We start from the raw sequence: 13,870 nt of genomic DNA on the forward strand, positions 1-13,870 counted from the left end.
ACACACACATACACACAAATGCAAAACACTTATACTATCACTAAGTGACATCAAATCCCTCAGCTTCAATTTTCCAGATTACTTTTTTAAAATAGCCTACAAATGTAAGAACGGCCGAGTATTCATGCTTTGCTAATTTACACAGCTTTTAAGAGCATGTTGCGTACTTCTCATAATCCCTTGTTAATCAAAAAGGGAAAAACAAGCATTCAACACCAGATGTGCCGTATTTCATTCCTTTTTTTTTTTATTTTGGAAAAATATTGCGCCTTTTTTCCAGTATTAAAAATGACAGGCTCTGTACATCAGACTTTTCTCTTAAATACAACACAGTCACAGTGGTCTCAAGTGCCTAACACATACATGCATACATACTTACATACATACATTATCTGCCAGATAAAAAAAAAAGAAATCCAACTTAAATTATAACAGGATTAATTAAAAAAAATCACAATGAAATGGAGCACAAATAATTACATAATTAAATTAAAAGAATACATCTTTCTTTAGATAACAAATAAAATAAAAACAAATGATCTCAACCAACGGCAGGCAGGGTGATGGTGTCCTTGAACTGGCTAACAGTGGAAGAGTGAAGGGAGTGGAAGTGAGCAGTGCATTCAATGACACAGGCGTGAACTCTCCTACATGCACACACAAACACACATACAACCACACACTCGTGCTGTCTCACACACATGCACGCTCACGTCTATAGTGCAATGAGGTCTTGGCAGTTGAGACTAGTCCTTTAAAGTTCAGCCTACTTGGAAAAATCAACAGCATCACTAGAGGTCAGGAAGAAAAAGACCAAACTGTCAATTTGAGCTGCTGATGCAATTTCACAAAATTCTGGAAATGTTCTGGAAAGGGATGTGCAGCAAATTCAAACAGAAATCATACACAAACTGATAACTAAACTTCAAATATGTTTGTTTTGAGTTCTTTCATCTGGATTTTGTTCTTCTTGGTTCGTCCTCTAATGCCAAAAGTGTTTCCTAAGTTGCTCTGCCCAAAAACATTTCCCTGTGTGTCACAACTTTCAGGGGTCAGAGGCCAGTATGGCCCAACAGAATCCATGTTGGATCGATCTGCAGTCACTACTGGAGTCTTTAGTTCTTTAGTTTGTGCTGAGAACCAGCTCAGCATTGTTTCTGTCAGTGCTGCAGAGGAAAAGCTGTTGAGCTGCTACAGAAGTAGTCACACAGTTTTATTTGTGTCAAGAAAGCTCAGACTGTGATTTATATTTAATGAATAGATTGTAGCAGTTTAATGTTTCTACAACTCTGCTCTGCAGCACTGCACAGAACTCGAACTACTCATTATCCATGACAGATTTTACACTGCATTGTAAAACACAGCACATAACAGTACTACAACAGTACTTTAAAAATTCTCAGTACTCCAAAGGTACTTCACTGTTCATTCAATCAGTACCCCATGGTACTACAATATCAACTGTCGACATACAAGTCCATATTCCACTGATTGGAGTTCATCCTGTTACAAGCAGTAAATCATCTTGAACTGCAGAAGACGTCTTCATCAGTTTGCCAACAGTCTTCACTGGACTAGACAAGTACTCAGCCAACGCTGTTTCTGTACAAAGTCTGTACAAGCGCTCGCATTGCCTCGTGGTACTCCGTCCGTAGTGTTGAGTCAACATTAGACCTACATCCATCCAAGAAATATCCAGAATTCACCCGTAGTACTACCGTAGTACAAAGTCCTTGCCAAGTGGGCTCATCAGCACCTTGGCTCAAAGTCCTCTGGTAAATCCGAGGGAACAGCAGCAAACAGCAGGAGTAAAACCTCCTGGAGACAAGCTGAGCTCTACTGCTCAGGGCTGGTGTATGTGGACCACCACCTGGTTTTCACTGGTATCATACCTGTAATACAGAAGGGACAAAGTCAGTCTTTGGAACTGCAGTTTTTGTGTGTGTTATGGGTGTTTGGGTCTATTTTTGCGTACTCACCTCTGTGGCAATGATGCATTCATCTTTCTGGTCTGATATGACGTAAACAGACTGGTATTTGGTGTCACTGGTGCACTGGTACCTGCTGTCACCGGGACCGTTGTATTCAACATCACTGGTTGACTGGAATTTAACGTCGCTGGTCGACTGATATTTAAGATCGCTCGCTGCGTGACAGTTCAAATCGGTGGATGAGTGATATTTTGCTTCACTGCAGCTCGGTGACTCGGCCACAGGTTTCTTTTCTGATGCATCACTGTGGGATAAAAAAGGACAGAGAAATTCAGAAATGTTGTCCTTCATGCAACAAACGCTTTCACAGTGATTAAGGGGACATCTGCATGAAATAATTCCAACCGTTAAGAATGTATTTTGATTGGTTGTGTACCTGTTTTTCCTCTTCCTGTATCTTTCCTCTGTATCTGACTCATCCAGCATTTCACATTTGGCCTCTGGCTCTTGGTGACCCTCCTCTTTACATGGTGGCAACTCCTCAGGTTGAAGCTCATGGACCAGGTTGTACTCCACGCTAGGGTACCGAGATTTAAAGCCATTCTTCTCTGTTCCGTTGAGCCCACCGATTCCACTCAGACCTCCGAGAGATCCAGTGAGATCCGAATGATAATCTGCCTTCTTGTTGGTGTTTTTAATTGATGTTGTCATCAGAACTCCCAGTTCCTTGTCGCTGCGGAGACAGTTGTTGGTGGTTGTCAAGTTGTTCATGGTCTCGTGGCTGTCACTGTGGACACTGTCACTGTGATGACTGTGCCGCTCCTGCAGCTTTACCCGAATGTAGACCACCAGCACAGAGCATCCGATCAAGAGCACAAGAACCAGGAAGACGCCGGCGCACACGGCCGCCCAAGGGAATCCTCCATTGTCATCAGGATTTTCACTTCCAGAGTATATTCGATCGGGTCGATCCACAATCTCTGGTAACAGGAACTGACAGTTGTGACCGCCGTAGCCGGGCACACAGGCACACATATAGCGGCTTCCTCGCTCATGACAGGTGGCTCCATTGTGGCAGGGGTTGTGTTTGCATCGGGAGACAGGGGAGCTGCAGTTTTTGCCAGTATAGCCTGTGAAAATAGTAGGGTTTAAGAATCTGAGAAAATGACACTAAGCTGCATAAAAACTCATGTAAACATCAAGAAATTTGTCAAGAGTTGTCATACCTGGGGGGCAACTACAGGTGTAGCCACTTCCTGTTTCCTGGCATGTCCCACCATTCTGACAAGGGAAGGAAAGACAATATCCAGAGACGCTACTCCCGCTCTCCTCACAGTTAGGACCTGAAAACCCTTCAGAACACTGACAGAGGTAGGAGTTCACCAGATCCACACATTCTGCACCTGCAGAGGGGAGAGGGATTAAGAGAAAGACCAGTGATTAGTCTCTGGATGTTTTAACCCTGGGTTCAATTGTAGGTTTAGGTGAAGTTAAAATCAGTAAATGTACCATTTAAACAGGGGTTGGACGAGCAGTGGTCAATTTTCTTCTCGCAGTTGAAGCCAGCATATCCTGTCGGGCACTGACAGAAGTAGCCACCTTCCGGACTGTCGACACAATGTCCGCCGTTGAAGCAAGGCCCGTCTGCACAGGTGTTGGCGCTTAACTCACAGTTGTTACCATAAAAACCAGGTGGGCATGTGCACTTATATCCATTGTCATTGTCCTATATTGGAAAGAATGTAAACAGTCACACACAGGTTTCTTGTTTCCACATCATCTCTCTTTCTGTCTTCCTCTCCTGTGATACTCACAGTGCAGCTGCCTCCGTTGCGACATGGACTTCCGGAACATTCACTGACTTGGATCTCACAGCTGGCGCCTGTGTATCCAGGTAGGCAGGAACAAGTGTAGCTGCCCTGGCCAGTGTTAGTGCAGGTGGCTCCGTTAAGACAGGGTTTGTGGTGTGTACAGTAGTTCAGATCTGGAAACACGAACAATAACCAACCGTTACAAAAAATATAGTTTAAACCTAAAGCAAAGAGGGTCCAAGCGGGAATTAAGCATGTAGTAAATGTGTCAGTAAACTCACCCTGGTTGCAGAAAAGTCCACCCCAGCCCTCCTGGCAGTTACACTGCCAAGGCTGTTGGCAGGTGCCATGGAGGCAGCCAGGGTAACGGATGCAGTCATCACAGTAACGCCCACTAAAGCCCACACGACACCTGTGAACACGGCAGTTATTTAACACTAATAGTAACAGAAGAAAATATATTGAAACGCTGTCATATTAATTTATGGAAACTTAAAAATGCTTTTCTGGACTTACTTGCACTCTCCTGGTTTATCACAGAAACCGTGTTCCTCATCACATCCAGGAAGGCAGATTGCTAAAGAGAGGAAACATGCACAGTTAGGTAACCCACTGGAAATGAGGCGTGTTTGCACTCCATCAATCTTCCAATCACTTTAATTCCTTTTCAAGTCACTGACAGCTTGTCTGACAGTCCATCTGGTTGGCCCTCAGGCCTTCTTATCTATTTGGTGGAGTCATTCATCTTGTCTGGTGCCATGTTTGTCTGCCGAATACGTTCACCTGCTCAGGCATGTCTCTAGAGTATCTTTATTCTCTATTATTAAGAGGCTTAATTCACCAGTCTTTATGGTTAAAGGTCTTCTGGAGGTCTTCTTAGCACTTATAATGCAAAAGAGTAAAATTTGGAGGGTAATTGGTGTCACTGGGTCACTCTTGTGAACAGGCTGACATTTGCTGGTTTCTTCATTGCTTCAAAAGTTGTTGAAAATGCTACCGTTTTGGCCTTAATACCCACACAAGGAGCTACGTCAGTTTTGGTCACCAAACGAGGGGGATGCAGCCAACAAGCCCTCTCTTTTAACATGGTTGTTCTCCCATACAAAAGCCTCCCACACAAAGCCTCCTTTCTCCCCTTGACTGTGGGTCAGAAGTCCTTTTTCTCACCCTCAGCCCCTCTCTTTCCATATCCCTCCCTCTTCTTTCTGATCCTCCTTTTTCCTCGTTTACTCTCCCATCCACCTATCCCCTCCTCTCATCTTCCTCTCCTATCCTTTCCCTTCTTCTGCTCATCCTGTCTCTCCTCACTCCCCCCCCCCCCCCTCCTCCTCCTCCCCCAAGGGCCAGCTGGTCTGTGTGGAACTAACCACCAGACAGCTGCTCCATTGTCTCCTCTCACCGAGCAGCTGCCCCCTCCACAACAATACACAACCGTGCTCGGCCAATCAACAGCCTGAACCACAACAATACAGGACCCCCACTTGGCCAATCGGGGAGGAGGTTTTGGGCGAGGAGGCCCCAGTGGTCTAATGGAAGGCACGCGGCGTGTGAATTACTGAGGAGCCACTGCGGCTCATTAGAATGGAGGCCTCCGGTGCTATGGGATAACTAACTGATGCCTGTTGCACACGGGCCCCGCATTATGAGGTGAAAAAAAAGTCCCCAAACAATACAGAGAGGCAAATGACTGTTGGGAAAATTAACTTTGAAAAGTAGTTTATAAACGGTAGAAACTCAAAACCCCTTAAAGCTTATGTGTTTTTCATTTTAAAAGTTAAAGAACTATTTTTTTTAAGATGGCAGTAATTCCAGACTAAGCCGGAACTAGTGTTAACACGTCTCACTTGTGAGGCAGTATTTTGGAATCAGGCACTTTGTGTAAACATCACCGCTTGCTGCTAATGATTGTGCCACTCCTTCAGCTTATCTAAGCAGCTGCCATTGGACTGAAATTTTAACTACTGCATTACCACTAACCTGAAGGTGTTTGTGCTTGCCAACTATATCTCTCAGTTATGGATATTCCTCACATTGCTCCATACAGACTTACTGACATTGCTTGATTAAAACCAAAACCACTCACTTTCAGTGCAGTATTGTCCCTTCCAGCCAGAGTTGCATATGATCTCTCCACGCTCGCCGCAAGTGAAGTGTCCGAAAGCATCATCTCGCGGGCGGCAGAAAACAGAGCAGCCTTCGCCGTAGTAGTACTCATCACACAGGAAGCGGTAGGAGTATCGCAGCTCAGTCTTGCCAGCTGTCTGCACATCACTGAACCACTCTTCTCCCACACTGAGGTGACGCTGAGTGGCGATCCTGCTGATCAGACGCTCTGGGTTGTCTGAAAAAGTAAATCACACAGCTTGTTGTGAGTCACATGTTGTTGTGAAGCATGGCTTTTCTGCAGAACGTAGGACAGGGTAGGACCCTTTCATTCACATGAAGCTGTCAGTTATATTCCTTTGTTTACTATAGATTTCAGGTCTTGCGGAAGCATGTGTGCTTACGCTCCTGCAGAATGACAGCCACACATGTTTTTGAAAATGAGTCTGTCATGCAGTGAAAAATAAAAGGCCAAAGGGTGAAATCTGCTGTCTGGCTTGCAACAATGCTTTTCTTGTGAACTGTTTTTTCCAAATAGAGACAGATTACACCATAAAACCTCAGTGCAATGATAAGATGATGGCTTAAAGATGACAACAGCAAATCTCACCACAGAGACAAATCTGAGAATGCCTATTATCACGAGACAAGTGAATCCACACAGGAAATTGTGCCATTATATGCAAAAACACAAATTTTATGCAAGAACATGGCTATGTAATCAAAAACACACTAGACGTTTGCCTCACTGAGATGTAGTATTAGCTGATTCCCCACACTATAATCAGCAGACATTTAGAAATGGTTAACCCTTATTTACTTTTCAAGGGAAGGTGTGTGCCTCAAAAAGTTGGATCTTAATTCTTATTAAAATGGCTGAAAGGAGAAAAATATGACCTGACATTTGAAAGAAAACCAGGAAAACCTATTTGCCTTCTGCTCTGTCTTTGAGTTACACTACTGCCTTTTCTTGCTGTCACCCACCTGTTGTCAGGTCGTCCAGGGAGTCGGTGTGGAGAGCTTCAATGATCAGCGAAAACGTCCCCTGAGGAGAGACAGAGAGAGAATCAACAGCTGCTTAGCCTACAGGCCTCCCTCCCTTCAGAGCAGGCGGGCCATTATCAGGCCTCCCAATAAACTTCACAGCCTAATTCTTGTGTTGATTAGGTGCCTAATAAGGCCCGGTACCTGCTCCCCTTTTCACACCCCTGCCCATATCACACTCTGACACCGCTGTAAAACCAAACGAGGCGGAATTTCACGCTGTGCTGCCAATGATGTGCCAACTCAGAGGATGTTAAATTTCCCACCACGGCTGGTCGGAGGAGAGAGACGTTTGGTGAACACCCCCACATATCTCTCTCTCTCTCTCTCTCTCTCTCACACACACACACACACACACACACACACACACACACACACACACACACACACACACACACACACCCTCCTCCCCTCCCCGTTTTATCCCACCAAAGAGCACAGAAATACTACAATAGCCCCTCTCACACACTGCTGACAAAGACCCTCACAAGTGTGGAGTTTGAGAGCATCTGTTGCGTTCTGCACTCTTCAAAGCTAATACATCTCAGTCTGTCAATGCCCTTCATTACTCAAAGTTTATGGGACAGAGAATACCTCAAAACTATGACTTCAAGTTTTTTTTGGGGGGGTGGGGGGGTGGGTGGGGGTAACTGTATAATTACCAACAGTGAAAATTGACGCATTGGGCCCGAAAAAACAAACAAACAAACAAAAACAGTAAATGCACAAAACTGAACTCTAGACTGCAGCTTATCATTATTTCCACAATAGTATTAATAATATTACCGATTATATGTCCTGCTTTTACTTACTGGCCATGTGAAACCGAAGGAAAAGCGGATCGGGTTGGTGAAGCTGTCCGCGTTGGTCTCCGGGACCTGGAAGGAGTTGGAGCCCAGGACGGGAGTCACAGTCCCCCCATATGTGCAGGGAGGCTCTGGGGAGACGTTGGCCTGATAATGCTTCAGACAGACCCGAAAGAAAGTCTTGCACTCACACTGCTGCTGGCCCTGCAGGTGAGTGGGGCAGCAGTTGGCATTCCCAGTTATCCCCTTCTTGTTGAGGAACTCCTGCAACTTCAGCTCAAACACGCCCGAGCACAGAACCTATAACACACACGCGCGCGTAATCAATCAATCGATCAATCGAGAGTATTTAAGGCAGGACCCGTGAGAATCAATCTTAAGCTGTTTGTATTCAAAAATATGTGCAGAGGGTATTTCAATACCCTTTAATGTTAAAGCTTGTTTTCATCGGACCTACCTGGCAGGTGAGTACGGTGAGACTGACAGCCAGGAGCAGACACAGGCGTCCCATTGTGTTGACAGCCCCTCAAAACCAGTGAAAGCTCCACAAGTCCGTGCAGCCCGGCTCAAACACTCATGGAGAAAGTCCTGTAAAACCTTCCCAGTGTCTCGCAGTCAAGGTGAGTCTTTGACGCGCAGTGGGGGTGGGAAGAGGAAGTTGTAGTGAAACTTTTCCTTTTGGTGCGTCTGTCTTCCGCCTCTATATTTTCCAATACACTGCGAAAGTTTGTGACAGAAAGGCTGTTGCAGTGCAAAGTAATCCCCAGCAGACTGATCCACTCGAAGAAACGTGAATGAAATCCCCGATGGAAAGAGTTAATTCCAATCAGTCGGTGAAGAAGCAACTCTTGATGGGCTTGTTTGTTTTTCCACTTGATTGATCATGATATGCTGATCCTAAACACAGAAAACAAATCTGCGGTCCTCTCCGTTTTCCTTGGTGTGGCAGTGCGTGTGTCTGATGGGTCTACTGCCCCGTGCAGGGTTTTATACGGGGCCAGCAGGCGAAGGGTAATAAGATGCAAATGAGCCCCTCTGCTCCTCTTCTTCCCCTCCCTCCACCATCACCACAAGTCCGCCCAGGGGCCATCACAAAGAAAGGGAAGGGGGAGGTAGGGGGTGCACACAACTTTTCTAAACCCGCCCCCCTCCTCTCTTTTTCTCAAAGGGATGGACCAAATGGCTAGTGAGCTGTTAAATGTGCAACAACCCCATGCTTCCCCCGATGCCTCCCTCTTCTAGGACGCACTGGGCCCATTCACATTCCGACAAATTATTTTACCTCTGGACAAAATCCTCCATCAAGCGATTTATACACATGGTGCAGCCAGACGCACCGTGGCTTCTTATATTTGAGGGGCTATGGTAAAGGTTTGGCCTGGCTCGTTCCTTGGATGGCCAACCGGCCAGCCAGCCGTCCCAACTGCGTTACAACGACCATCTGCTCCGCTGCATTCCTATGGTGTTACCCCTGCCGTGGTTTTCACAATGCCACACCCCCAAAACAAGTCGCTCTATTCTTATTATTTTATCTTTATTTCTTGGCTTAGAGACCTACAGCCTTTCTCCCCACTTGCGCCCTCATTATAAAAACATTGCTGCTGTTTTCCTAATGTAGGCTGCACCAAGTGTGCTGTTATTTTAATACCCACGTCTTGATAAAAATGTGACTGACGAGTCTCTTCTTCAAAACAGCATTGAATATTAGAACTGTGATAGCGAGAAAGAGCTTCATTTTAACTCATTACGATTTTTCAATGAATACAATCGATTTCCTCTAATCGTTAATAGATTTTGAACCATTTTGAGTGGATAATGACCAGCTTTAGGTGCTCGAGAATATAAAAAAAAACTCCGAGAGTGCGCTCAGTGGCCTCAGGCGAACACACCAACCGTATTTGTAGGCATGCCTGTGTATTTCCCTTACTTGCAGTTTGATAGAGACAGTAAAAAAAAAAACAAAAACAAAAAAAAAAACTTGGTGGTGTGTCACTCGCGTGGCTGTCATTAAGGGACTTTATGGGGGAAAGGAGGGGGAATATGAGGCGGGGGGAGGGGGAGTCATACTAGGAGTAAAGTTTTTTTTCTCTTTGTGCTTTCAGCTGTATGGTAATTGGGACGGCAGCACCTGCTCTCCCACAATAATACAGCACCAGAGAGAGAGAGAGAGGGAGAGAGAGAACGAAGGGGAAAACATGGCCGGGTGCATAAACAATAATCTTACAATGTGTTTTATAATAAAACGTCATATTAACGAAATACAGTCAGATTATATTAGATGCTGCAGACCATCACCCTATTCACGCTACAGTGTAAGTCAGAGAGTGTGCTCGCTATACACCAGGTTGGCAACACAACTCGCGCAGGGTCCACTGTCTAATTTGCATATGTGTGTATATCCGCAGAGAAATGTGGGCAAGAATGCGCACTTGTTGGCGTGATTTATTCTGAGCTTATCTCTGGCATTCCCAACTGTGCTGTGATTCTTTACCAAGTCATTAATGTCTCACGGGATTACATATATATCTAAAACAAAATTAGCAACCCTGCAGGAAAGCAGTAATTAAGCAATTGTTTTTCAATATAGATAGAAATGAAAGGCTCCAAAGATAGCTGTTGTGTAAAAAGACGATTTCCGATGTGATTTTATATCCAATATGTTTTCTTACATTGATACATAGACCACAGTCATCAGGATTTACGAAGGAATTATACATAAAATAAAGAAATTACATGTTTCACAATTTTACTCTAGTTAATGTACCTATATTATTATCAGCCCAGCCCTTATTGAACTGTTATGTTGTGTTTGTTGAAAATTATGCTGCCCTCTTTGCCAGAAGTCTGTTGAAAAAGACATTTTAATGTCATTGATACCTTTTACTTAGATAAAAGAAGTTTATATAAAAATCATTTGGCTAAAAACTGATTGCAGCTTCTACTGTACCGTACATGGTGTTACATATGAGAGATATGTTTGGCAGACTAAATACCGACTTTTACTTATCTATTTATTTTTGGACATTTCAGTTCATTCACTTTAGGTTCCGCCCGTTTCATGTAACACCACATTTTCAAAAAAATGAAAACCTTTAAATGAGGTTTGAGCAGCAGTCAGACTCAATGAAGAACTGAGTCCTCTTCTAATGTTTACAGACAGTAGCGCGCACTCACAAGGGCGCGCGCACTGGGAGATTTTTTTAGGGGGGGGGCTTAATTAAAAACTCTAATGGAAGCTACTCCGTCTGCATATCATTACTGCTTTGGTTTGCCGCGGTACACAAACAAGGCCTTCATTCACACTCCACAGATAACATATGCACAACTTTCGGCCTGTCATGTCAGGCGCACACGGCGCTGACGGGCTGCTGCGGGAGCGCCGCAGTGCCACCATGCACAAGTTTGATGACCCTGCTTGGTTCTTCCCTCCGGGTCAGTGTATACATGTCTGATGTGGTTGCGTGTCCGCGATGTGCTCTTTACACCCCTTGAAAATGATTGAAAGGCCTTTAACCTTAAGCTTTAACGCTATTATCCCTGCCTGCCACCGTCTTTCCACATACCCGTATGTGTGTTTAGCTGTAGGACGCTGCTCAGAGCTGCTCATTTCATTTAGCCAGTTGATTTCAACCCCCTTTAATAGCCTGTGATGCGTCTATGTGGCGTGGCGTAAAATCCCCCCTTCTCTAGGCCTTTTATTTACACTCATCCCGACTTTCAGAGGTCCCTGGTGCTCTCTTTCCCTCTGTGTATCAGGCCAATATACCATCAGTCATTCATCACCATGACATGGCACACATTTTCCGATTACGCCAGCAAAGCGTGACTGAAAGGCATGGTTACATGGAAAGTGACCCCCCCTCCATCGTTCACCAGCATCAAGACAACATTTTACCCTAAAACGTAATTTATGCCGAGAGCTTCTCTAATTGTGTCTTAAGGAAACAGCAGAAAGTAGAAACTCCTCCCTCTTCTGATCCCCCTTTGTGTGTGCGTGATCGTGCGTGCACGCGTGTACGTGTGGGGTTAAAAAATAGTTTAACTGGAGGTCGATTGTTTAACTGAAGTGCTTTCCTGTTGTCTATGTGTGTGCGTGTATGTGTGTGTGTTTGTGTGCGCGCGCGTGAGCAGGAGCTCCGTGACACATAGTGGAACAACAAAGGAAGAGGTCTCGCGCCCCGCCGCCCATTCATCCCTTTCTCTTGCGAAGTAATTCCCATTGATTCCTATTGAACGGCGAGTCGCGAGCCCCTCGGGGGAGAACCGTGTGATTTGTGAAGGGTCGCGAGGACAAGGCACGCCCCTCCTCGAGCCCGGCCATCTGCTCACCAAACACCACAACACCAACCAAGTACCAAATGGCTTCCTCCATCTCTGTCTCTGCGTAGTCTCTTAATTTCTCCGTTTACGTTCACTCATCTACTCCATCTCTCCGCCACCATTCCACCTCTCACTCCTTCATTTCTCTCATCCCTCTTGGGTGAGAGTACGTGGCCTCCGTAGGTGGATCAAGGCCTACTGGATGCTCCCGGCCAAATCACAGTGGAGGCATGCAACGGGTATGAGGTGGCCATATGGCCTGTGCGTGTGTGTGTGCGTGTGTGTGCCAAGAAATGGATGGATGGATGGCCGTCGTGGGAACCTCCACATCATCACCATCACACCGACCGTAAACATTAACGCACACATGCTGGGACTGCTGTAGGAGAGATAGATAGATTATCTCATTAACAGCAGCATTGTGATCAGGAGGCTCACCTCACCTGGGCCAGGAATATACCGACTTACACCATCTGTCAGCCTCATTGCGACACTCTATGTAATCTACATATACATTTATCATTTGAACTGGTTCAAACGTCAAAATGTGCCCTTCTATAGAATATACATCACATAAAAATACTGCCTGCTCCAGTGCTTGTGTTTAAGTAACAGGAAAAGTAAATGAATTAGTAAACAGAAAATAAAGCAATTGTTACCAGTTTCACACATTTCCAAAGATTACTTGGAAAACGTTTTATTTTTTATCTTATATTTTGTAACATAGTGGTTATCATACAATGTGACAAAGCACTGACAGAAATGTGAAAGTAAAGAAAAAATACCAGTGTGTGTGGGTGTGTCAGAACATGTGCCGCTATGTAGATATGTGAAGCTCTATTCACTCCAAATTATTATTATTATTACTATTATTATTGTAATAATTGGATTGTTGGTTGCTTTAAACAAGACATTTGAAGACATTCTCATAATTTTAGGGAATCTTATAAAAACATTTCAGTAACACAAAAATATTTTTCATGAAATATTGATATGAAATATTCAGATTTTTTCAAACAATATCTCTTTCATTACACTGAATGGAATTTAATTTGGCTTTTTTTTGTTGCATTTTCTTGCATTGTTTTACAATAAAAATGTTTACAATCTTATGGGTGACCACAAAATGTGAGTTACAAATAAATCTACTCCTGAAGACTGTGCAGAAATGGGACAAAGCCTACAAGATGCTGCTATTTGCTGTTTGTTATGTTTGATGTAATGTTTGATTTATAAAGAGCAACCAACCAAACAAACAAACAACCCCTGCTTGCACTTTGAACAAAGTGAACACCCCCCACCAAAAAAAAAAACAAAAAAAAAACTCCCTCAGAGGAGGGGTTTGCCTTTAGTTTGAGAAGCACCCTCCAGCAGCAGCAGGATTAGCCAGGCCAGCTGCCCACAGAGACCATCAGAGACCCTGAACACTGACATCAGGCGTGACCTTAGAGTGGTGACTATCAGAGACCCTGAGGGGATCTGGACAGCACTGTGTATGAGTGTGTGTGTTGTTCATTCAGTTGGACAACTGTTGAGCCTGTATAGATTTTGCCAGCGGTGTTCTTTGTACGAGTGTGTGTGCGTGCTTGTATGGTCAATTCTTTCCGGGGGTTAACTGCTTATCCAGTACAAATGGGAGGTGTAGGGGTGGGGGCGCAGTTGTGTGCTCCTGGAACATCTGCCTCTGTTTCTCCTGAGTCAAGCTGTGGTCAGGAGAGGAGGGGAGAGGGGGAGGCAAAAAGGGGGGAGCAACTCAAGGGGAAAGACATGGAAGCAGAGAAGGGAGAGTCAGCGCAGCAGAATGAGGAAGCTGAAATAATCCAAGAGGCACAGGTCAAAAACCCTGAGTGCTAAA

The 13,870-nt window shown here is 44.7% G+C and overlaps 1 protein-coding gene across 1 annotated transcript; it reads right to left on the reverse strand.

Moving 5' to 3' along the window:
• Positions 1-229: 229 nt before the first annotated feature.
• Positions 230-8,637, reverse strand: dldh (dihydrolipoamide dehydrogenase). The gene is made up of 12 exons (XM_084931619.1): positions 8,153-8,637; positions 7,702-7,995; positions 6,830-6,890; positions 5,826-6,083; positions 4,259-4,319; positions 4,024-4,154; positions 3,746-3,915; positions 3,441-3,657; positions 3,158-3,334; positions 2,368-3,061; positions 1,980-2,235; positions 230-1,892 (listed from the first exon to the last, which is right to left on the reverse strand). Exons 1-12 carry the CDS (start codon positions 8,204-8,206, stop codon positions 1,887-1,889), a joined length of 2,379 nt encoding a protein of 792 aa, XP_084787745.1. The 5' UTR covers positions 8,207-8,637; the 3' UTR covers positions 230-1,886.
• Between the last annotated feature and the right edge of the window lie 5,233 nt (positions 8,638-13,870).

The sequence above is a fragment of the Perissodus microlepis genome, chromosome 1, assembly GCF_051167445.1.
Source record: "Perissodus microlepis isolate ML-2025 ecotype Zambia chromosome 1, ASM5116744v1, whole genome shotgun sequence".
NCBI classification, from domain to species: domain Eukaryota; kingdom Metazoa; phylum Chordata; class Actinopteri; order Cichliformes; family Cichlidae; genus Perissodus; species Perissodus microlepis.